Source organism: Microcaecilia unicolor, chromosome 2 (genome assembly GCF_901765095.1).
Source record: "Microcaecilia unicolor chromosome 2, aMicUni1.1, whole genome shotgun sequence".
Lineage (NCBI taxonomy): Eukaryota > Metazoa > Chordata > Amphibia > Gymnophiona > Siphonopidae > Microcaecilia > Microcaecilia unicolor.
This window is the reverse complement of record NC_044032.1, coordinates 615,487,789-615,513,873: the sequence shown is the minus strand read 5'-3', so window position 1 is coordinate 615,513,873 and position 26,085 is coordinate 615,487,789. Positions and strand designations below refer to the sequence as shown.

Genomic DNA, 26,085 nt, shown 5'->3' with positions numbered 1-26,085 from the left:
AGGGCTCAGAAGGCAGAAGCCGACAGACAACATTCGAAGCTAGGAGCTCCCTTATATATTTTTCTAACTTTCCCTCCAGGACTGAAACTCCTCCTAGCTTTCTGTCACCAATTAGGGACTTGGACACTCCCATTTCCTCTGTTACTGACATTATCTTACAGCACACTTAAGCAGTGGCGTAGGAAGGGGGGGGCGGTGGGGAGGTTACTTCCTGTTCCGGGGCAGAGAGAGCAGGGAACCAGCGGAGCCAACGTAGCTCCCAGCGACAGGCACTGGGGGCGAATTGGCCCTTCCGCCCGTCCCTCGCCGCTTTCCGATGTAAGTACGCGCTCGAGTGGGGGGGGGAGTGCGCTCCGGAGGGGGGGGTGCGCAGCGGCGACCCGCCCCGGGTGTCAGTTGCCCTCGCTACGGCACTGCACTTAAGTGTACTTTTCTGCATGGCAACCAGTGAAATCAGCAAGTTCTCTTTTATACTTTTCATTAGAGGAACCTGGTGGAACTTTCTATGCACAAATTCTGCACAAAAATCAACAGGTTCCTACATTTGTTTTCATCATTATCTGGCATCACATGATTTTTTAAGCATAAAAATTGGGGTCGTTTTGGATAAAAATTTGGGTTGCTCTTCAACAGAAAATGCAGATGATTTTTGCAAACAGCAGCAATGTTTTATAAGGGGGAAAAAACATTTCTAGATTTCAATACACCTCATTCTTCATGCAAAATTAAACTTAAAAGTGCACATACCTCCTTTCTCGCTGCTGCTCACTGTGAATAGAAGTCCGAGAAGCTATTTTAAAGAGGAAAAATGAAAGTTCATTAGGTTAACTGAAACTATGAAAAAGCCCGACAGTACAATCTTAGATCATGATGAAATGTCAGGAAGTCATTTCAAAGGCTATAATTGAATATACATTTTATATGACAGTGATATAATTGAACAATTTCTATAGCATTTGCACAATCAGATTTGTTAAATATGAACCTATTCAAATTACAGAGAACTTCATATTTATCATCCGCTAGAAGGAAGCTGAGCTTGATATAAATTTTCAAAGTTGATCAGTTTTAGATTATGGCTACAATTTGAATTTTTTATTCAAGTTTAAGCAAAAAAGAAAAATGATAATTTATTAAAAACTTACAACAAAATTATTCCTCAAAGTAAGTTAATTCAAGCAATCGAAGAGGCAAAGTTGATAACGATTCAAATTTCCCCCCAAAGCTAAATCAATGAAACCAAATGTTACAGATAAGAAAGATTAGCAAGGCTCTGTATTATAGACTCTTACTGCCAATCAATAGGCATGGCTTTAAAAGAAAATCAGAATAATCGGTATAAACACACCTCTTCTATTAGGCATCACTGTGCACCATGCATGACTGCTAGAGAGGAGAAGAAAGGAAGAAGTCTTTAAAAAGGGGAAGAAACAGGGAGAATAAAGAGAACAAGACTGAGGAGAACATTCTACATTAGGAGCTAAAATAGCTTATTTTTAAAATGTTGAGAAAATGGAGCATTCTATCAGATGTCATGCTCAAAATTCTACCTTTGATGCTTGAAGACATTAGCCAATGGCAGGCAACTTAGACCAGAGGTTCCCAAACTCTCGGTTGTAATGCTGAAACCTGGGTTTTGGGGTCATGACTTGGGCAGGCCCTCCATAAGACATCTTTGATGTGCAGACTCCAGGATGTTGTGCACTCACTGTGGCTACCCAAATAGGACTGTGGCCACAGAAGGGTATGCACTGACCTAGACTCTTGGTCTTCACTCCCAGTTTTCGAAGGCTACCAACAGGTTAAGTTTTCAGGATACCTCTAAATGAATATACATGAGAGAAACTTGCATATAATTTATTTATTTATTTGTTGCATTTGTACCCTACATTTTCCCACCTATTTGCAGGAAACATTAGGTATACAAATCTCTCCCATGAGGCCTGAGAGTGAAGAACAAGGATCTAGACAGTCTGCAATGATGTCACAATATGTTCCAGCTGTGACGTTCAAAAAATAATTGGCAGGGAGGAGAAATCCCTTAAAACTGATTAGAACTTTGCTGGATTTTTAAATCAGAAGTACCTAGTTTTGATCCATCAAGATCTTTACAAATTCAACAACATGCTCTACTCTGAACTGAAGGGCTTTGACACTTCCCAAGACCCTTATTGACATGGTCAATGACATTGCTGCACCCATGACTTGCGTTGAAATCCTTTAAATTATTCATCTTACGGTTTCAGGTCACTTGAGAGAGAGTGAGCCTGTTCTGGCTTTTCTTCATTGCATCTATGGGTTTGTAATGTGATTTTCTTTCTTACAAAAGCAAGTCCATGTGTACAAATGAGCAAAATAAGGACAGTCTCAGACTGCCCCAGTGACATGGAGCCACTAGATAACTTAACTTGGACTGTCCTTTGCTTTCTTAAATATTATTATTTATTTTATTTATTTATTGCATTTGTATCCCACATTTTCCCACCCATTTGCAGGCTCAATGTGGCTTACATGATTATGTTAACATTGTCATACCAGGATATCAGATACAGTAGAATTGTGCATAATTTAAGTAAGGGAGGATAGAAGAAGGAAGGGAGTGATTAGGATAGTTATAGAGGGTGGGCTTTCATAACTGATTGGGTTGGTGAGGTATATTAGTGAGGCTGCCGGTTATCGGATCTCATTGTAGGCTTTGTTAAAGAAGTATGTCTTCAGAGATTTGCAAAAGATAGTTATTTCGTTGATTGTTTTCAAGTCTGTAGGTAGTGCATTTTATTATTCTATTTATACTCTAAGTAATTGCTGTTTTGTTAGTATGTTTCATCTTTTGAAGGGCTTATCAATTTTTAAGCCTTTGTAATACTGAGGTAACAACTTTCAGTTAAATTCAGGACATCCGATCTAAGAGTAGTAACAAAGGTAGCTTCTGCTAACCTCCTGTGTTGCATAATATAAAGAAGTGTGTCTTCACACAAAGGGTGGTGGAAACTGACAACAGCCTCCTGAAGGTGACAACAGAGAAAAAAATAGTAACAGAATTAAAGAAAATGGACCTGTCCAACAGTTCAGACATCACTTTGTGCTGCTATGCAGAGGGTCCCTAGTTCAATTCCTTGATCAGATTATCGTCATACCCCAGGGTGAACTGAGGCTGTGAAGGCAGTGTTTATGGATCCTGAGAATGAGGGAGGGAGTGGAGGTTATCTGGTGAATGGATATACAGACTATGGATTCAGGGTTCCAAAAGATGCACTGCCACATGGCTCACAGCCTCAGGACCAATGCTGCAATGGCCTGGAGGGACAGGTCTATTAAAATATAACAAAAATCTACCATGAAATTTGCAAAAGGTGGTTCATAATACTGGGATTCCAGCCTAGCTGGAAAAGAAGGAGAGAGGAATTATCAGGCTGGTAAAAAGTAATTCAAGAAAAGTATAGCAGATGGGTTAGGTACTTGAGGTTAGGTAGCCATCAAGAACGGGCAGGCTGGATGGGCTTTATGATCATATATGCTGGGTTGACTGAAGTGTTTGAAAAGACTTCAAACATTAACAAAATGCATGCCAGGCTGATCATGTCTCTCCACTTCTTAAGCACTTGCACTGGCTTCCCATATCCTATCGTGTCTCATTCAAGCTACTGTATTTGGCACATAAGGCTATTTATGTAAGAACTCCAAGTTATCTATCTTCATTGATTTGCGTGTATACTCCCTGTAGGTCCCTCCATTCCCTAAACTCTAAGCAATTAGTGCTTCCTCTACCAGCCAAGGCATTGTATGAATCTAGTCGCCATTCAGCTTTTTTCTTTTTGGCGCCTCACCTCTGGAATGGTCTCCCCCCACCCTTATATATGAGGGGGGGGGGCTCTCTTTGCTTTTAGGCAATCCCTCAAGGCGTATTACTTTGAATGGGCTTTTGGAGGCTAGCTTCAGGGTTCGATAGGTGGGTGCCTTGCCCGATGGACTTTTTAGCCATGTATACTTGGGCTTTTTTGCCCTTCTATTGCACGACTGTTGACTTTTCCTATCGTTGTTTTGGCGTTCCTTATTCTTTTCACTTTTGCTTGTAAACCACTGACCTTTTTTTGTTCAGTAAAAGCGGTATATAAAGAAGTAATACACATAAACAAAGAAACATTTTCTTTCATAGTGTTCTGTGTTTCTATATTTTCTGATTGACAAACTCAGCAGAATACTGCATTACATTAACAGGAAACTAAGCCACGATTAAAAAAAAAAATCAAAGCCTAGAACACAGATTACTTACCATTTTCAAGGATTAGAATGGAACGATGCAATACAAAATTAAGTTCATATGAGCAGAAAAATCCTAAGGGTTCAATCCAGCTTTCTGTAATGGTGTGAACAGGGCAGAGAAAGTCCATCCATGGATACAACACTGGCACCAAACAGAGTTCCAGCTAACCAAATAAAATGCTGTACACAGCACATACACTTCCGGTTTCATGATTACTACAAATTAATGCTTATAAAAGTGGTATACAGTGAATTCTTCCATTTGACCATAGGGCTAGAATAGTACTGTAGGTAACACTGTCGTGACAGGCACAGCATCCCATGCACTGTAATAACTAGATGCCCCAACCCTACTCTGAAAGAACTTTTTCCAAAAGATTAGATTTCAATACAACATCCCGGCCTGTTGAATCCTTGGTTGCCGAGATTGCTGACAGGTGGTGCCAGTCCATGTCAAAATGCAGTATGGACTTCTGTCCAGTGAAAATATAAGTATGAATGGTGCCTCCAGTGGTAATAACTTTCAGTTATTTGGCAAACTTGTGGCATTGACCTGAGCCATTCATTTTGTGTCTCTGCAGCTGGAGAAGAAGATACAGTCCTCATATCAACAAACAGCCCCTCTCTCTCCTCTTTCCAGTGACACCAACTTCTGACCAGGGTTCCTTGGAGTGTGCACATCTGAACAGTATCAGAAGTATCAGTGGTGTTCTTGTGGTACTAGACTACTGCTGGGGCCACAAGAAGAGTGTATGAACTGCTGGAGCCTGTAGCTCAAATGTTACGACATAAAAGAGATGGATGGTCAAGAGGAGAGAGTCAAAGTGAAGGGATTGAGGAAGTAAAAAAAAAAAAAAAGGACAAAAGGAAGGCAGCAGGCAAGAAGGAAATAAGACGGGAGGGAGGAGAGGCTGAAGGGGAGGTAAAATAACTTTTGAGGAACATCAAGAGAGAGTATGTTAGATATGAGGATAAAAGTTAGACACAATCCAGCACAGAGAAGGTCCAAAGTACAGAACAAAGGCCAAATAGCCAGAAGAAGCACCAGGAGCCTTCAAAACCGGGATACAGTTCCTTTAATTGTATAACTTGAACATCAATCTCTCCTTAGTGACCTGACACGGGCCGTGTTTCGGTGCATAGTGCCTGCTTCAGGGGTCAATTAGGTTGTAACATCTAAGAAGCTTGGACCGTCTTTGTTCCAATTATGCTGAGCGATCAAGAGAGTTCCGTTGATGCACATCAAGCTTCTTAGATGTTACAACCAAATTGACCCCCGACGCAGACGCTGTGTGCCGAAAAAGGTACCCTAGAAAAGGAGGGGGAGGGGCAGGGAGGGGGAAGAAGAGACAGCTCAGTCCTTCAGGTCAGCTGAATATCCATTAACAGATTAAGAAGAAGTCATATCATAAGCCTAAATTAATTCTTTGTTTTGGTCTTTACTGAGGAGGATGAAAAGGAGCTATCTATACCAGAAATGGTATTTGAGTGACAATATGGAGAAACTGGAACAAATCTTGGTGAACCTGGAAGATGTAATAAAACCAAACTAACAAGTTAAAGATCAGAAAATCATCTGGACCAGATGATATACATGTAACGCCAATTTTAAAAAAATGGGTTACAGGGTGATCCTGAAAATTATAGTCTGGTTGAAATTATTATAAGGAACAAAATTACTGAACACATAGACAAACGTGGTTTAATGGGACAGAGTCAACAAGGATTCAGACAAAAAGTATTACCTTACCAATCTGCAATACTTTTTGAAGGCATGAATAAACATGTAGATATGTTGATACCTCTGCATTTTCAAATTGGTTCTGACAAAGTCCCTCATAAGAGGCTTCTGAGAAAATTAAGAAGCCACGGAATGGGAGGCAATATCCTGTTGTGGATTGGGAACCAGTTAAAAGACAGAAAACAGAGAGAGAGGGTTAAATGGCCATTTCTCATTGGGTGAATAGTGGATCGCCCTATGGATCTGTACTGGAACTACTGGGTTTTTAAAACATTTTTAAATGATCTGAAAATGGAAACATGTAAAGTGAAGGACCTTGGGAGCAAATAATCCAAATTCTAGCTTCATGATACTGGGTTTAACATTATTATTTTTTATTCTATTTGTTACATTTGTATCCCACATTTTCCCCACCTATTTGTAGGCTCAATGTGGCTTACATAGTACCGGAGAGGCCTTTGCAGGCTCCGGTGTGAACAAATACAGGGTGATGTTGTGGTAAGATCAAGTTCATGTGGCACAGCCACATTAGGGAATCGGAGAAAGGAAGAGTTGTGTTATGCCTATTATGTGCTTTTGTTTGGTTGTGTTGCAGAGATTAGGCATTTAAATTGGATCGGTAGGGTATGCCTTTTTAAACAGGTTGGTTTTTAGTGATTTCTAGAAGTTTAGGTGATCATACGTCATTTTCAAGGCTTTTGGTAATGCGTTCCACAGTTGTGTGCTTATGTAGGAAAAACTAGATGCGTAAGTTGTTTTGTATTTAAGTCCTTTACAGCGTGGGTAGTGCAGATTTAGATAAGATCGTGTTAATTCGAATTTATTTCTAATTGGTAAGTCCATCAAGTCTGTCATGTAACTCGGGGCTTCTCCATAGATGATTTTGTGAACCAGGGTGCAGATTTTGAAGGTGATGCATTCTTTGATTGGGGGCCAGTGTAGCTTTTTGCGGAGGGGTTTTGCGCTTTCAAATCACGTTTTACCAAATATAAGCTTAACTGCCTTGTTTTGAGCGGTCTGAAGTTTCTTTAAGGTTGTTCTTTACATCCCGCATAAATTCCATTGCAGTAATCCAAGTGGCTTAGTACCATTGATTGTAACAAACTTTTCCACTCTTGTTGTCTACGCAGTTAAATCATTTAACTGTGTAGACAAGAAGAGCGGAAAGGTTTGTACTCATTGTGATTTACTGCGTAGACATCAAGAGTGGATAAGTTTAGAAGTCGAGCTACAGCACCCACTCAATTGTGAACATAGTGGATTTTGTGTTCAGTTTTGGAACTTACTGGATGTCCCATTGAGAGACACATCAGATTGGATTGCATCCAAACCAAAGTTTCAGCGTGCTTGTCTGACATTGCTGTCTGGATGTCTCAACACCACCTGAAATTAAATATGACCAAAACCGAGCTTCTCATTTTCCCCCCCAAACCCACCTCCCTGCTCCTCCTGTTTTCTATTTCTGTTGATGGCTCTCTCATTCTCCCTGTCTCCTCAGCTCGAAACTTTGGGGTTATCTTTGACTCTTCTCTCTCCTTCTCTGCTCATATCCAGCAGATTGCCAAGACCTGTCGTTTCTTTCTTTACAACATCCGTAAAATCCGCCCCTTTCTTTCTGAGCACTCTACCAAAACCCTCATCTACACCCTTGTCAACTCTCATTTGGACTACTGCAATCTGCTTCTTGCTTGCCTCCCACTTAGTCACCTCTCCCCTCTTCAGTCGGTTCAAAACTCTGCTGCCCGTCTCGTCTTCCGCCAGGGTCGCTTTACTCATACTACCCCTCTCCTCAAGTCGCTTCACTGGCTCCCTATCCGTTTTCTTGTTCAAACTTCTTCTACTAACCTATAAATGTAGTCACTCTGCTGCTCCCCAGTATCTCTCCACACTCGTCCTTCCCTACACCCCTTCCCGTGCACTCCGTTCCCTGGATAAATCCTTCTTATCTGTTCCCTTCTCCGCTACTGCCAACTCCAGACTTCGCTCCTTCTGTCTTGCTGCGCCCTATGCCTGGAAGAGATTTCCTGAGCTCCTACGTCTTGCCCCATCATTGACCATCTTTAAATCTAGATTGAAAGCCCATCTCTTTAACATTGCTTTTGACTCGTAACCACTTGTATCCACTCACCTCCACCTCCACCTACCCTCCTCTCCTCTTTCCTCTACACATTAATTGATTTGTTTGCTTTATTTTTTGTCTACTAGATTGTAAGCTCTTTGAGCAGGGACTGTCTTTCTTCTATGTTTGTGCAGCGCTGCGTACGCTTTGTAGCGCTATAGAAATGCTAAATAGTAGTAGTAGTAGAGAACAGCCTGGGAAAGTAGCAGGACGTAGTATCCATCTCGGATCCTGTTTGGAAGCACTATTCGATTACAATACGCTAAGTGCCTGATTTATTATATTTGCTTATCACACATTATTGTAAAAGTTAAAGTGTATTATCTGAAAAAAAAAAGCACAATAAGAGTAGAACAATAGTATAACAAAGTGATCAAGACTTTTTGTTTATTATGGAAGATGTGGTAAAGCAGTTAATGTAGCTGCGATCAAAACAGGTTTGGAAAAATTCCTGGATGTAAAATCCATACCGTTATTAAGACCTGGGGAAAGCCATTGATTATCCCTGAGGTTACGTAGCACGGAATCCTATTACTTTTGGGGGTTCTGTCAGGTATTTGTGACCTGAATTTGCCAATGTAAGAAACAGGATACTGGGCTAAGATGGACCTTTGTTATGACCCACTAAGGCAATTCATATGTTCTTCTTTTTCTTAAGACAACACAGTAAAGTTAAGAAGAGCAAGCCTTAGAGGGAAGGAAGGGGAGAGGATACAGAGTAGAAAAAAAGAATAGAAAAACAGATAACACGAAAAGTACTGTGAACATAAAAGGTTAGTTGTACTGTCTAGTGCTGAAACTGTCTGGAATGCTACCATACTGTGAACGATGAAACAGGCAAAGAGAAAGGAATGAAGAGAGGGCAGGACAGGACAGAAGGAAAATACATTTTAATGAGCAGAAAGAATGATGCAGAGGTCATGGCAGCCATTTTTGATTAGGCACCGTGAGCAGCAGGAGCGAATGGGGGTTTTGCTCCTGCCCCAAGGACCAACACCAGGGCCAATACGTAGGCCTGAAGGGGCCTTCTAGGGCTAGGGGGGAGGGTTATTAAAGCAGATTTGGGAAGGGAGAGGGGAGATCAGAGCTGCTGTTGGTGGGCGAGCGAGGAAGAAGGTAAAATTATGTATAATCATACCTGATAATTTTCTTTCCATTAATCATAGCTGATCAATCCATAGACTGGTGGGTTGTGTCCATCTACCAGCAGGTGGAGATAGAGAGCAAACTTTTGCCTCCCTATATGTGGTCATGTGCTGCCGGAAACTCCTCAGTATGTCGATATCAAAGCTCCATCCGCAGGACTCAGCACTTCGAGAATTACACCCACGAAGGGACACTCTGCCCAGCTCACCACCGCCGAAACGGGGGAGGGGAATTAACCCAGCTCATCCCCACACAAGTGGGGGAGGGGAATCCGTCCAGCTCATCCCCGCGGAGCGGGGGAGGGACACCACACCCGCCGATGCGGGGGGATCTGGCTTATCCTGCAACCGCAACCGCGGGAGGAGCTGACTGACCCTAACACCGCCGAAGCGGGAGGGGTACAAAACTGCCCTACAGCCGCACGAAGCGGGAGGGAGTGCCGGCAGAATTTTAAGTCTCAATCCAGCCCCGTAAAACGGAGGGGAGAGGAATGCAGCAGCTCACTGTAACACAAACTCGTCTTAACTCTTGAAGAATCCAAGTGAAAAAACTTGAACACGACGTCTTTCTGAAGTAACTGAAGACTAAACTTGAACCTGAAATGCAACCAGAATAAAAACAATACAGATATCTGGGAGGGGCTATGGATTGATCAGCTATGATTAATGGAAAGAAAATTATCAGGTATGATTATACATAATTTTACCTTCCATATCATCAAGCTGATCAATCCATAGACTGGTGGGATGTACCGAAGCAGTACTCACCCAGGGCGGGACATAGAAATCCCTGACCGCAACACTGAAGCTCCAAACCGGGCCTCCGCCCGAGCAGCCACAGTCAAGCGGTAATGCTTGGAGAATGTATGGGCCGAAGCCCAAGTTGCCGCCTTGCATATCTCTTCCAAGGAGACGGAACCGGCCTCTGCCATCGAGGCCGCCTGAGCTCTTGTAGAGTGAGCCTTCAGCTGGATAGGCGGCACCTTCCCCGCGGCCACATAAGCCGCTGCAATGGCTTCCTTGACCCATCTTGCCACTGTAGGCTTAGCAGCCTGCAGACCCCTACGAGGACCTGTATACAGGACAAACAGATGATCCGATTTCCGGAAATCATTGGTCACTTCCAAGTATCTGATGATGACTCGTCTCACATCCAGATATTTAAGAGCAGAGTACTCCTCTGGGTAGTCCTCCCTACGAAAGGAAGGGAGACATAGCTGCTGATTCACATGGAAGCGAGAAACAATCTTGGGCAGGAAGGAAGGCACTGTGCGAATAGTCACTCCTGCCTCAGTGAACTGTAGAAAAGGCTCTCGACATGAGAGCGCCTGGAGCTCGGAAACTCTTCTGGCTGAAGTGATAGCCACCAAAAAGACTGCTTTCAACGTCAGGTCTTTCAGAGATGCCCTTGACAAGGGTTCAAACGGCGGCTTCTGCAATGCTCTCAGCACCAGGTTGAGATTCCACGCAGGCACCACTGAGTGCAGAGGAGGGCGCAGGTGAATAACCCCCTTGAGAAAGCGCACCACATCTGGCTGCGAAGCCAGGGAAGCACCCTTCAGGCGGCCCCTGAAGCAAGCCAGAGCCGCTACCTGGACCTTAAGGGAACTGAGCGACAGGCCTTTGTCCAGACCTTCTTGCAGGAACGCCAACACTGAAGAAATTGGAGCAGTGAAAGGAGAAAGAGAGCCTGCTTCACACCACGCTGCAAAGATACGCCAAACCCTGGCGTAAGCAGTAGAAGTAGAGCGTTTCCTCGCTCTCAGCATAGTGGCGATGACCTTGTCCGAGAAGCCCTTCTTCCTCAGACGCTGCCGCTCAATAGCCAGGCCGTAAGACCAAAGGGGGAGGGATCCTCCATCACCACGGGACCCTGATGTAACAGGCCCTGCTCCACTGGCAGCCGCAGAGGATCGTCGACTGAGAGCCTGATCAAGTCCGCATACCAGGGACGCCGGGGCCAATCCGGACCCACCAGGATTATCCTGCCGGGATGCTTTGCCACCCGGTCTAGTACCCTGCCCAACATGGGCCAGGGCGGGAACACATAGAGAAGCTCTTGTGTCGGCCATTGTTGGAGAAGAGCATCTACTCCCAGGGATCGAGGGTCCCGTCCTCTGCTGAAGAAGCGCGGCACTTGGCAATTGGCCGATGACGCCATCAGATCTAGGCTCGGCTGGCCCCAGCGCTTCGTGATGTCCAAGAACGCCTGAGCAGATAGCTGCCACTCTCCGGGCTCCAAGGTATGGCGACTGAGAAAGTCCGCCTTGACATTCATGACTCCGGCAATGTGGGCCGCTGACAGCTGTTCCAGGTTCGCTTCCGCCCACTGGCATAGACTCATAGCTTCCTTGGCTAGAGGGGCGCTCTTGGTACCTCCCTGGCGGTTGACATAGGCCACAGCCGTGGCATTGTCCGACAGGACCCGTACAGGCTTCAACACCAGTACCGGGATGAACTCCAAAAGCGCCAACCGAATGGCTCTGAGTTCCAGGAGGTTGATAGACCACTTTGCCTCTGCAGGAGACCAGAGCCCCTGCGCTGTCCTTCCCAAGCAGTGGGCTCCCCAGCCCGATAACGAGGCGTCCGTCGTGACGACAATCCACTCTGGGGACACCAGAGGCATTCCCGCAGACAACTTGTCTGTCTGCATCCACCAGCTCAGCGCCTTGCGCACTGCTGGATCCAAGGGAAGACGCACCGCATAATCCTCCGACATCGGGGTCCAGCGCTGCAGCAGAGAGTGTTGTAGTGGTCTCATATGAGCCCTGGCCCAGGGCACTACTTCCATCGTGGCCGTCATAGAGCCCAACAGCTGCACATAGTCCCAAGCCCGAAGAGGAGAGGCTACTAGGAACTGGTCCACCTGAGCCTGAAGCTTGACAATCCGATTGTCTGGCAGGAACACTCTGCCCACTTGGGTGTCGAATCGAACTCCCAGATACTCCAGGGACTGAGTCGGGCGCAGCTGGCTCTTCTCCCAGTTGATGATCCATCCCAGGGAGCTCAAAAGAGCAACTACCCGGTCTACAGCTTTGCCGCACTCTGCATAAGAGGGGGCTCGGATCAACCAGTCGTCCAGATAAGGATGGACTTGTACTCCTTCCTTTCGCAGGAAGGCCGCTATGACCACCATTACCTTGGAAAAGGTCCGCGGAGCAGTAGCCAACCCGAACGGGAGGGCTCTGAACTGGAAGTGTCGGCCCAGGACTGCAAAACGCAGAAAGCGTTGATGAGGAGGCCAGATGGGAATATGCAGGTACGCTTCCTTGATGTCCAAGGATGCCAGGTACTCCCCTGCCTTCACTGCCGCTATAACAGAGCGGAGAGTCTCCATGCGAAAGTGCCGCACTTTCAAGGCCCGATTGACCCCTTTGAGGTCGAGGATAGGCCGGACAGAACCTCCTTTCTTTGGTACCACAAAGTAAATGGAGTAACGCCCCTTGCCAAGCTGACTTTCTGGCACCGGAACGACCGCACCCAGGCGGATCAGATTGTCCAAAGTCTGCTGCACTGCCACAGCTTTGACCGGAGACTTGCAGGGAGAGAGTACAAACCCGTCTCTTAAGGGTCGGCAGAACTCTAGCTTGTAGCCGTCTCTGATGACTTCCAGCACCCAAGCGTCTGAAGTTATTGTGGTCCACTCGCCCAGAAACGAGGACAGCCGTCCTCCAATCTGCACTGGGGCGTGGACCAATACCCCGTCATTGGGTACGAGACCCTGGGGGAGGACCGGAGGGAGCACCTCCGGGACGGCGGTCTCTGCGAAAGGAATGCTGCTTGGGGGAGAACTTCCTCTTAAAGGAAGAGGGGGCAGAAGCACCCGACCTGCCCGGGCGGTACCGACGGGCTTCCTGAAACCGTCCTCTGGAGGTACCGGGACGAGCACTAGCCCGAGCCCTGACCTCCGGTAACTTCTTGCCCTTAGACGTGCCGAGATCAGTCACGATTTTGTCCAGCTCGACCCCAAAGAGCAGCTTGCCTTTAAAAGGCAATCTAGCCAGGCGGGATTTTGAGGCGTGGTCAGCAGACCAATGTTTCAGCCAAAGCCACCGCCGCGCAGAGACAGTCTGAGCCATGCCTTTAGCTGAGGCTCTCAAGACATCATACAGCAAGTCTGCCAAATAGGCTAGGCCCGATTCCAGGGCTGGCCAATCATCCCTCAAGGAATGATCCGAGGGGGAAGCCCGCTGCACCATAGTCAGGCACGCCCTGGCCACATAGGAGCCGCAAACTGAGGCCTGCAAACTTAAAGCAGCCGCCTCAAAGGACGACCTTAAGGCCGCCTCCAATCTCCTGTCTTGGGCGTCCCTTAGGGCCGTGCCACCTTCCACCGGCAATGCCGTTTTCTTAGTCACCGCAGTGATTAAAGAATCCACGGTAGGCCACAGATAGGCCTCACGTTCACTCACAGCCAAAGGATAGAGGCGGGACATAGCCCTAGCCACTTTAAGGCTCGCTTCTGGGACATCCCATTGAGCCGAAATTAAGGTGTGCATGGCATCATGCACGTGGAAGGTTCTAGGCGGGCGCTTCGTCCCCAGCATAATGGCAGAGCCAACAGGGGCTGAGGGAAAGACGTCCTCCGGAGAGGATATCTTCAAAGTGTCCATGGCCTGTAACAACAGGTTGGGCAAATCCTCCGGGTGAAAAAGCCGCGCTGCAGAGGGGTCATCCGCTCCATCCGAGCGGGGATCCGTCTCCTCCAAGGAATCCGCAAAGGACCGTTGGGAGACCCCAGACACGCTGCCCTCATCTACATCGGAGGAGACAAATTCCTCCAAGGCCTGGGAATCAACCCGAGGGCGTTTACCTCTGGGAACCTCAACCTCTTTACCAGAGGAGGGAGCGGGGGCAGCGTTGTGCATGAGGAAGGCCCGATGCAGCAGCAAAACAAACTCGGGGGAGAAACCCCCCAGACTGTGCACTTCCGCAGCCTGGGCAACAGCCCTAGGCGCTCTCTCAACCGGCGCTCGCAACAGCGGGGGAGAGACATGCTGCGCATCCAAAATGGCGTCCGGCGCGAAACTCCGCGAAGGAGCCGCGCGGGAAGAACGGCTCTTAACTTTAGCCGCTTCTGTGCCGTCGCCCAAATTAAGGGCGTTCATGGCATTAATGTCTCCAACCTCAAGGGCGGCCCAAGAAGAAGCCGTCCGAGCCGCGTGGCCGGCCAAGATGGCGGAGGCGAGGAGCGGGGGATGGGCGTTTATGGCGGGAAAAACCGCCACGCCGGAGGAAGGACCGGGACATGCATCGGTCGCGAAACTGTCACCCACCAAGGGCGAATCCGGCTTGAAGACCCCCGCATCCCCTCTAGAAGCGCTCGAGCGACCCGGGGAGCGACCCTTTGCGCCCTCGCCCTCCGACGCCATGTGCCACGAGGAGAAGAATCGGGGAACCCCCGCCCGCTATAAAAAGGTAAAATTACCTGCTGTCCGCTCCGAGTCGTAACGACCTGTGTCTCAGTGAGTAGCTGCAATAGACGCTTAAATAAACGTCGAAATAAACGCCTTTAAGGCCGTTCAAAATTTTTTTTTTTTTTAACGGAGCCAGCGGGAGGGGGGAGAAAAGGAGGGACCTGGCACCACCAGGTTTGCACTTGCTCAAGAGAGCCCTCAACCCCAGGCACTCAACAAAACCTAAAAATTAGGCTTGGAGGCCTAGCCAGAGCTGCTGCTGATGTGTGACCACCACCTGCTGAGATAGAGAACATACTGAGGAGTTTCCGGCAGCACATGACCACATATAGGGAGGCAAAAGTTTGCTCTCTATCTCCACCTGCTGGTAGATGGACACAACCCACCAGTCTATGGATTGATCAGCTTGATGATATGGAAATGAGCTTTGGGATATGTGGACCTCGCATGCAGGTTCCAGCTTTGTTCAGTGAGTCACTTGAGAACTACAGAGCACCTGGCAGAAAGGTCTGTTCTACCTTGAGGTAGCAGTAAAATACTGTGAAATGCTGGCTGACGTTGAGGTGACCTGATCTGCTCAAAAGCTAAGTAGCTTCTAATAAGCCTTTTATAAAAAAAAGGCTATATACAAATTATAATCTGAATATATTAGAATAAACAATGGAAGTTTTTTAAGCCTGTGATGGATGGTGAACAGGCTGAATATTTTTGTTTTTTTGCTTGTGATAATCTGAGGCTTTTCCTTCCGATATTAAATGATAATAATATTGAAAGTATTTTGGTCTTGAGAACTGTTTGAATACTGAACACATATACAGTGAAGGTTTTTTTGTGTTGATATTCAGCTGGGGTTCGAATAAGTATCTTATGCGAGTACCAGCTGTATATTGGCTGGGGCCTGGCACAAGTTTCGGCTGCCAGAAGCAGTCCAGTCAGGCCCGTATATTCAAAGCTGGTGCCTGCATATAGCTTGGCATTGAATAACTGGAGGCTTATTTAGCCAGTGACAGTCAGCATTTAAATTTTTTTTAAAAAAACACCTGATCACTGTTGGCTATTTTGTGATTTTCACATATATCCATTCCTACCTGGAGACAATACTACCTAGTCCTCATTTAACACTAAGCAACACGCTGCAAACTGATTCCAAACCAAACCACTATGAAGTGCATTCCACAGTAGGGGGAGAGGGGGGGAGACAATTCACGTTGCGCCTTAAAAAATGGATCTGAAACTAGTTTCTGAAGTAACCGATTCAGAAAGTTAAAACTGGTCTATGCTGGGAGTGAAGATGCTCTTATAAGGAGCGTTCTCACAGCCAAAATACAAATACCGATGGGGCATGAGCTAACAAGAAAAGATTTTGACAAATGGGGTGGTGAAGTGTGTCAAGCTAAAAGTGCAACACAAGTGACTCTTGTTTAAAATTTAAAAAAATGTAAATATCAGTAATCCTAAAGAGGAAATGACTAAGGAATATATTAAAGTACTAGAGAAATAGATGTTACATAGCCTTAAGGAAACTTTTAAGGAAGGAAGGAAGGTTAATTAAGACCTTAGATCTGGGCCTTCCTTTGTACAGCACTTAATCTGGAAGCTGTCATATCTTTTAACAAATCTTCTCGAGTTGCTGCAAAGCCCTAATGCTCCTTTGTTTTTCTGATGCAGGAACCGCAATATGTTTTGCCCCGATTAATCCAGCAAGTTACTTAAATATATGCAATGCATTTAGGGATGTATGCAGTACAGAAGAACGGGGGTGGGGGAAGGGTTTGAGAATGGGAAGGCAGTGCTTGCTTGCCTGAGGAATCAAATTCTTTTCACTTGGGCCCAGATGCATCAACCAAACGTAAAAGCCCTTAACGAATTTGGAAAAACGGAGAATGCACCAAAAAAAACAAGTCACACATGTTTGGTGCGGTATTGTAAAGTACAAGGCATTAAAGATTCGTTAAACTGGTGTAATCCCCGTCGGTAATCGGCCCCTAAAGCATGCACAGAGCAGCCAAGCGTTATGCTGGCTGCTCTGCACATGCCACAAACGTCAAAACAACAACAACAAAAAAACACAAACACGTGGCTCCCCGCTTCCCCCTGCATAAAATAGAAAATCAAAACAAAAATCAAAAAAGGATCGGGAGGGGGCAAAGGCGCTCGTCAGGAGCGTCCTGTATGGATGGCCTTGCCCCCCCCCCCCCCGCCCGAGGTCCCCGCTGCTCCCCGCTTCCCCCTGCATGAAAAATCAAAATTTTAGCAGCACTGACCCCCCTCCCTTCCTTCCTTTACATCAGACGGGGACGGGCACAGGTCAGGGAAGGAGAGACGTCCTGAAGACTCGGCGGCGATCAGATGTTCTTCTTGCCCATGCAGCGCCTTCACACAGAGGTGAGAGGCGCTGCGCGGGCCCGGGGGAGGGGGGAGCGGCGGTGACGACCTCAGGGGGGTGGGGCACGGGGCAGAGGATGGCAGGAGGCGGAGATGTGGGAGAAAGTAGAGAGAAAGGAAGGGATGGAGGTCGGGGCTGCTAAAATTTAGATTTTTTAATGCAGGGGGAAGCATGGAGCAGCGGGGACCTTGGGCGGGAGGGGGGGGGGCAAGGCCATCCATACAGGACGCTTCTGACGAGCGCCTTTGCCCCCTCCCGATCCTTTTTTTGATTTTTGTTTTGATTTTCTATTTTATGCAGGGGGAAGCGGGAAGCCACGTGTTTGTGTTGGTTATTTAATCTCACTTATATTTTCAAACATGCCAGCTTGGATTTTTATGCTGCAGGGGGAAGCGGGGAGCAGCAGCGTGTCTGTATGACAGCTCAGGCCTTAACGAAAGCTCTGACCTCACGTTAAATATATCGCTGTAAATGATTCGGTGCAATCATCGGTATGGTTAGTGCCGAATTGTCCACATTGCAATAGTAGTTACTCGTTTGCATTCCATTTTCGTTAGCTGCTAGCGTCGTCGGAAAATGGCCTTTAATGCATGCTACGGTTGAAAATTTCTTCGTTAAAGGGTCGTTAAAGTTTAGTGCATCTGGGCCTTGGTGCGTACGTACGCTTGGTCCTGGGCTAGTGGTATCATAAAAGGGAATCACATTCCCAACAATACAAGGCAATTTTAGGGAAGGAATTTGCCTGAAAAAGGCATGACGGAGTGAAATAAAGAGAAGAACGAACCCACACCACTTCAAGAAAGACTGCCTGCCAAAACGCTGTTTTGTTTTTTTCTATGTAGTTGTGCATGAACGTGACTCACTATATTAAACTAAAAAAAATCCAGCTGGGAGCAACTTGAGCCTTTATGGCAAAGCAAACCTCCCTAGAGGAAGAGACTGTTGTCTCTGGACAGAGACTTAAATTGGGACCTTAGACAAAGGGGATGTGGAAGGCCAGAAAGGCTTCAATCAGGCCATTCCAGGTAATTCTATCAAACATATAAACGGCAAGTGACCGTACTCACTCGCAAATGCGCAGTAGAGACGTCCCTCTCTGCCCCGCCCCGCGTCAATACGTGATGACGGGGGCGGGACAGAGAGGGAAGTCTCTACTGGCATGCTGCAGACGTCGGAACCGCTCCCCCTCCCCCGGAGTCGCCGCCCCTCCATCTGGCCCGAGCACTGTGAACTTATATCACCACGCAGCAGCAGGCACATCAGCAAAGCTGCCGTCGGGCTTCCTTCTCTGCCTTTGTCCCGCCCTCGCCGTTACGTCACACGAGGGCGGGACACAGGCAGAGAAGGAAGCCCGCCCTGACGGCAGCTTTGCTGATGTGCCTGCTGCTGCGTGCTGATGTAAGTTTACAGTGCTGCTCGGGCCGGGTGGAGGGGCGGCAGCGGCAACTCCGGGGAAGGCAGGGCGGGGTGGCGCCGACCTCGGGGGGGGGGGGGGGGGGCTCGGAAACCTCCCCATTCCAAAAGTAGCCCGTTTTCACGGGCTCATCGGCTAGTTTTAAAATATTCAAACGTGCTCCTTTAGTATCTCCAGAATTGTAACAATGTATATGAAGGTCTTCTGCCGTCTTCCCAAAATAAATTGATAAGACAATAAAGGCTCACCTGAGAAGGCCTTACAGGCTTGTTCGCTAGGAATATTTACTAGTGCAACAGACCAATAATCTCAGTTAATGCTTTCTTCCTCAGGGGTCCTATCACATGCCAATCATGAATCAATTTGCTTTTCATCAAGCAGAACTCTGTTGTACATAAGCTTTCCAGAGTGCATTTTAAAATGTTATTTTCCTCATGCAATCAATGCCTAAATTATTCCATTTAAATCTTTTTGCTGCGATAAAGCCATTCTGTTTTCTTTTTAACTTTTTTTTCTTTTCATGCCCTCCACATCATTAAAATATGTATTATAAAGAAGGCAAAGTATGAAGCAAAGTTTGCAGAACACCACAAACTCTGTTTATCTTGCAATGAGGCCTTTTAGACGCTGTACAACAACATTGTGTCATATGTTATTTATTTTTTTGGGGAAAGTACAAGAAATGCAAAGTTTCAAAATATGACTGCAGCCCAGACAGCGAGTCTCCACACCACTGAATTGAAAACTAGATCCGAGAGCAAAACAACCTTGAAAACTGAAACACAAACCTGGAATGAGGTAGCTCTGAAGAGCGGTATCCCTCTAGTGAATATAAAGACGACAAATATTTTTTTCTTTCCTGTATCAGGCTGATTTGAGACAGCAACAATTCCTTCCAAGCAGGCGTTTCCTGGAAGAATTTTGCAAGAACCAAAAAACTCTTCTCTCCCACAGTGATTTCTGGGAGGGAATTTGTATTCTGCTGCTTGCCGGGTTACTTTATTCTAAGTATTTCATGTCTAAAATGCTCAAGAGAACAGAGGTACTGCCCCCCCCCCCCCCCCCAAAGTTCATGAGCCCAGACCCGGACCATTATTAACCAGTGTGGATTGGTTTTGGGTGATACTAACATTTTCAGCTCTGGCCTTCAGTGCCAGGAGCTTCGACCTGGCCAAAAGCATAATGAGCTCCAAGTGTAGCTTTCCTTTGCAAGCCTCCTAGATACAAAGAACTGCAGATTTTGCCTGCGGAGGAGTAGCCTAGTGGTTAGTGCAGTGGACTTTGATCCTGGGGAACTGATCCTTGTGACTCTGGGCAAGTCACTTAACCCTCCATTTCCCCTAGTACAAAATAAGTACCTGAATATAGGTAAACCGCTTTGAATGTAGTTGCAAAAACCTCAGAAAGGCGGTATATATGAAGTCCCATTTCCCTTTGTCAGTGAGTGAATCCAATCATTCCCAGAGTTTAATTACATAGTCTAAGTGTGGCTACCTAAAGTTAGGCACCCAAATATCAACTTGGGCTCTATTTTATAAGGAAATCTGGATGCCCAGATGCCTTTATAGAATACTACTATAGGAGTATATACTGTCCATACCTGTTTGTATGTATAAGGCCTGCGTTAGCCTAACTGGAGCCTATGAACCAAACTCTTGACTGCAACATAACCACCCTGTCACGGCTATGACAAGACTTCCTCTGTGCACCGGTCTGACAGACATTCCAAGGAACATCCGCGCTTGCTCTCAGGTGTGAAGCCGGGAGGAGTGAGATTTATGAGGAGACAAGCGTGAGGTAACCCTCATTAGAGGCTCTAGCAGTACCAGCTGTGATGAGGGTGCCATCTGCAAGGCCAGGGGCCTCATCATCATCATCTGCAGGACAGTCATCCTGGACCAAGCTGATAATCACCATCTAGCCAGCTCGATGGTCCTAATTAGCCAAGGTCTTACCCTCATCTAGGGGGCCCTTTTCACAAAGCCGCGGGAGGGCTAATGTGTGGGTGGCGCATGCTAAATCGACAATACCACCGGGGCAGCGTGTGTACCTGGTGGTAATTCTGAGTTCGGCATGTGCCGAATCCCGCATGAGTAGAAAATATTTTTATTTTTTTACTGCAGGAGGTGCCCCCGGCAGTAATCAGTAGCACAGCCACGGTGGCGTGCGCTGCATGGTTAACATGTGGGTAGTGCATGAGCCATTACTGCTAAGTCAATGGCTGGCGGTAAGGGCTCAGACCGTAAATAGGCGCGAACTAGTTTTAATTTTTGTGCAGGCCCATTAAAAAAAATGGCCTTTTCCCCAGCCATGGTAAAAAGTGACCCAGCACGCGCCCAAAAGATGCGCTCACACTACCGCAGGCCACTTTTTACTGCGGCTTTGTAAAAGGATCCCCTACTGTCCATGTGCACACCGGGTGCAACAAATCTTTCTGTGCCCAGCTCATCCAATCGGAGAACTGTTCTACACATTGATGTGATGTCCTCTATATTATGGACTCTGGCTGAGACACAGACAGTCACTCAGGCAGACTCTCAGGAAGGACAGAAAGCAGATGTAAGATAGAGAGAGATACCTTTTTCTGATGGGTGTTACCTCACCATACAACCTGTAGTTCCTCTGGGTACCTCTCAATGCCTACGCACTCTGAGCTCATAAATAAACCTGAACTACTAGTAGAGTCTCAAATATCTGATGTAAACAAGACTGACCCTTTGTCAGATAAGTGAAGAGTCATATAATACAGAAAACACTGTACAAACCTCTCAAACAATCCATAAACAATGGCATTGTGTTCCCAATGTTCAAAAATTGCTCTAACACAAAGATTTTCAATAGAAATAAATTAGAAGATGTCAGTTTGAGGGGGAGGAGCCTTCAGATATGCTGGATGGTTGGATCACTGAAGGTTGGATAATCAAGACTGTATTGTATGTGCTGAACTGAGTAAGAATCATAACTAAGATTAGTTTTATTTATTTATTTATTTATTGCATTTGTATCCCACATTTTCCCACCTTTATGCGGGCTCAAAGTGGCTTACAATAGATTATGAATGATGGAAATTACATTTTGTTACAGTTCGGTTATGGATTACATTGTGAAGAGTTATACGAGACAAATCAAAGTATCGTTAAGGAATATATCAATGGAAAAGAACATTGAAACATTGGAAGGAAAACAACGAGAAACTAGAGGGTCTGAGGACAATATATAGCATATAAAAGCGAATAACCTATGGTATACATTTTCTGTGATTAAAGGTATGAGTGTGGTGAGATTTCAGGATTGAGAATTCATAAGTGGATGTGTTGATGTATAACGGAGCAGTGATTGTGGATTTTATATGTTTTAGTTCTTTCGGTAGATTTTATCAAAAAGATGTGTTTTCAGTAATTTGCGGAAGTTGGTTTGTTCGTAAATCGTTTTAAGGTCAATGTGCATTCCAGTCTCATTTTTATACAGCCTTCTACCAAAAACAGACACACTCTGGAGCAGAGGCTTTCTATCTACAAGACCTTGTCCAGAAGCCAGCTGTGAATCAGTGTGGAATCTGAGAGGGAAGGCTGAGACCTGCCATGCCAGAAAAGCAAAAGACTTTTCCAGGTGTATCCCACAGGGTGAAAAGTGTTATCCTTCCTATGATCCAGTATGCTAGATAGAAAGCATTGCTGCGTTCCAAGTGTGAATCAGGACCTTTGACATGCAGTTACATAAGAACATAATTGTTGCCATATTGGGGCAGACCGAAGGTCCATCAAGCTCAGTATCCTGTTTCCAACAGTGCAGGTCACAAGTACCTGGCAAGATCTCAGAACAGTAAAACAGATTTTATGCAGCTTATCCTAGAAATAAGCAGTGGATTTTCCCAAGTCAATCTTAATAGCTTATGGACTTTTTTTAAAAAAAGGAAATTATCCAAGCCTTTTTTAAACCCTGCTAAGCTAAATGCTTTTACCACATTCTCTGGCAACGAATTCCAGAGTTTAATTACAAGTTCAGTGAAAAAATATTTTCTTCAACTTGTTTCAAATTTACTACTTTGTAGCTTCCTTTGTAGCCCCCTAGTCCTAGCAAGAGTAAACAAGTGATTCACCTCTACCTGGTTCCACTCCACTCAGTACTTTTATAGACCTATATCGTATCTCCAAGCTGAAGAGCCCTAGCTGCTTTAGCCATTTCTCAAGTCATCTCATCCCCTTTATCATTTTCATCACTCTTCTCTGTACCTTTTCTAATTCCGCTATATCTTTTTTTTTTTTAGATGCACGGTCGCATCATGGAGCAATACAAAGGCATTATAAAAATTTCTAATTTTTGTTTTCCATTCCCTTCCTAATAATTCCTAACATTCTATTTGCTTTCTTAGCAGCTATTTATCAGGAATAATTATTAGTTGCACTGCTCTTGAAACCTCACTGTTCTGACAAGTATTGATAAATTTTGCTGCTAAGTTCTGCAATTGCTTTGCCATAATGATATACCTATAATATACCTACTTTTATATTGCTAACCAATAGTAATATATTTTAAAAAAGTGTGGCATTTCTTCCTCATATTGCCAACAACCTTCATGAGAACCCTTTTCTTTGTTTTCGGACCACTTTAGGGCAAAATCATACTCCAGACAAGAGACGCCATAAACTCTAACCAGAGAGATTATTAGCTAATTAGCTTTTCAGCTAACCAACTAACTAGCCCAACACTACCTTAGCACACAGACTTTGGGCACCTAATGTTTAGTGCCCTTTATAGAATTGTCCCCAATATTTGGTATTCCAAAATAGACTATTGGAAAAATTCTTCAGACCAAAATAGTTGCAAGCTGTAGCAATCCATCTTCATTTCATTGGTAGATTATCCCTCAGGATCAAAAATCATAAGCAGGCTGTAAATGTGTGTAGCCATTTCCTGGGATAATTTTCAAAGTGAAAATATATGCGTACTTTCACTAAAAATCCTGCCAAGTCCTTGGAGTAAAAAAATATTGCATACTTTATACCAGTGTGGGCAGTTATACAATTAAAACTTATTAAATATTTTGCTTAGATAAATCAGAATATTTGAATTAGAAAAATTTATATATCAAAAACAATCTTACAAAAAATCCTTGGACCCATTTTCCATTTGGGTGTCAGCATGCTAAATTGTGGAGAGCCATACATTCGACACAGACCCCCAAAATGAAACCAAATGTCCACCAAGCCCAGTATCCTGTTCCCAACAGTGACCAAGTCAGATAGCAAGTACCTGGCAGGGGCCTCAAAAGAGTAAAACAGATTTTATGATGCTTATCCCATGCATATGCAATGGATTTTCCCAAATCCACCTTAGTAATAATTTATAGACTTTTCTTCCAGGAATTTGTCTTAAAACCTTGCTACACTAAACTGCTTTCACCACATTCTTTGGCAACGAATTTCAGAGCTTAATTATACGTCTTACGATGAAATATTTTCTCTGATTTGTTTTAACTGTACTACTTAATAACTTTATTGTGGACCCCTTAGTCCTTGAACATATAGCTTGTGGCAGTACACATTTGTAACTTATACAAAGATTTAAATTTCTTTATCAAAATTTCAAAATGGCATATGGAAAAACATTCTTTCACTACTCAGGACAATCGCAAACCATGAGACAGGCTAGAAACAAACAGCAAATATTGAACCAGATGCACAGCAGAACATAAGTAAAGAGTTTTACAAATCAGAATCAGAAGAGTGAATAACTTGAGTTCTGTTCCTAAAACTGTCTGCAGAATAATTTCTCAGGAAATGATCAGTTTCCAGGAGTTTAGAACTTCAGATGCTCATTCACATAATAACAAATGATGAAAGTTGTGTGTTATCCCTTTCTTTGCTGGACTCCTAGCCAATATTCTCTCTAAACCAGAGGTTCTCAACCCAGTCCTTGGTCACACCTAAATAGGTCTTCAGATACCCACAACAAATATGCAGGCAATAAGTCTGCATGCCCTACCCTCCAAATTTATCTCCTGCATATTCATTGTGGGTATCCTGAAGACCTGACTGTCTAGATGTGTCCTGCTCTAAGCATATTCACAGCCGTACCACAGGCCCCCTGAAGCTGTGCACAATGCAAATTTGGCTACAAAAACCAGAAGCATAGCCAGGTTTTGACGTCAGAGGGAGCCTTGCAACAGCGCCTTTTATAACATAAGCACTGGTGCAAAGCTGAAGGGCTGATCTGCATAGATGCCATTTCATCTAAATTTGGGGGAGAAGCCGCTCCCCCTTATGCCCCCACTAGCTATGCCTCTGATGCACACTGCTGCTCAGGCAGGGATGGTGCAAGACAGGCGTATCTTGTGCCCTAGGCGACCTGCCAACAGCATGAACCTGAGCGAACTTAAAAATTTACCAGTGGCACAGCTCCTGAGGCTGGAGGAGGAAGGGTGCTTAAAAGCAAGTTGGTTTCAAACCCTGTGCTTCAAAAGAAACCAAAGTGCTTTTTTTTTTTTTTATTTATTTATTGGTATATTTCATTTTTTCACTACAAATTGTGAATATGCAATCGGCATTACAATAGGAAATCCATATAAGAATAAATCTTAAGGCCTATTCGTCCACAAATTAAGAAACATTTGGTTCCAAGAATCCAGAAATATAATTAACATAAGGTATTTAACAAAGAAAAAAATAAACTACCAGTTGCTACCTCGGATTAACGACCCTAGCCTGCTATTTATGGAGGGCATACAACATTCATATTTACTCTAGCATCAAGAAATTCTTTTAACTGTTTAGGGTCTACAAATTGAAACTGTTTGCCTTCCAGCAGTAAATTACATGTACAAGGAAATCGTAATACAAAATTTATTCCCAATGCCAACGCTCTAGGACGCTGTTCCAAAAAGGCCCTGCGTCTAGTTTATGTAGGCTTTGAGAGATCTGGAAAAATACGGACCTTTGATCCCATAAACAGATTTTCTAAATGTCTTAAGGAAAGTCTTAATATAGCATTGCGGTCAGGCTCCAGAACAAAAGTGACCAACATAGTAGACCTCTGAGTAATAATTTCCAGTGAACTCTCGAGGAATGAAGTCAGATTCATTCCATCCCCCACCACTGGGGGGTTTCCATCACCCCCCTTTGTTTTCCAGATGTAATAGGCCCGTGTTATGGGGGGTAACGAATCCTTATCCATTCCAAGAATGTCCACCATATATTTTTTGACCATTTCAACAGGTGGAATTAAAGGAGACTTAGGGAAATTAAGAAACCTAAGGTTAAGTCTCCTAGCCTGATTCTCCAAATACTCCATTCGTTTGTGGAGAAAATTGTTATCTTTAACCAATGCAGTCTCTAAAGTTCCCATTTCTTGCAAGTTAGTATTCATATTTTCCAATTTTGAGGACTGCTGTGCAGACACCTATGCTTGGAGTAGCGCAGCTTCAGAAAGAGTTTTTAAATCGTCAGTATTTTCTTTTAATGTAGTTTGCATAGAGATTTGAATGTTGTAGACCATGTCCCATAGTGACTCTAGTGTCACAGTTGCTGGTCTAACCACGCCACTAGCTCCAGGAGAGGATTGAGTTTGAGCACCAACTTGAGTCAGTCTAGTAACAATGTTC

General features: G+C 45.0%; 1 protein-coding gene across 6 annotated transcripts in view; it reads right to left on the bottom strand.

Moving 5' to 3' along the window:
- The window catches only part of SH3D19 (SH3 domain containing 19), a 250,244-nt gene that overhangs the window by 111,109 nt on the left and 113,050 nt on the right, over positions 1-26,085 (bottom strand). For 5 of the 6 annotated variants that reach the window (XM_030191649.1, XM_030191650.1, XM_030191651.1 and 2 more), the window contains one exon: positions 748-790. In XM_030191649.1, the coding sequence (XP_030047509.1) occupies positions 748-790 (43 nt within the window). Of the gene's footprint in view, positions 1-747; positions 791-1,348; positions 1,387-26,085 lie in introns of all 6 variants that reach the window. The other variant, XM_030191655.1, reaches the window with a different exon arrangement.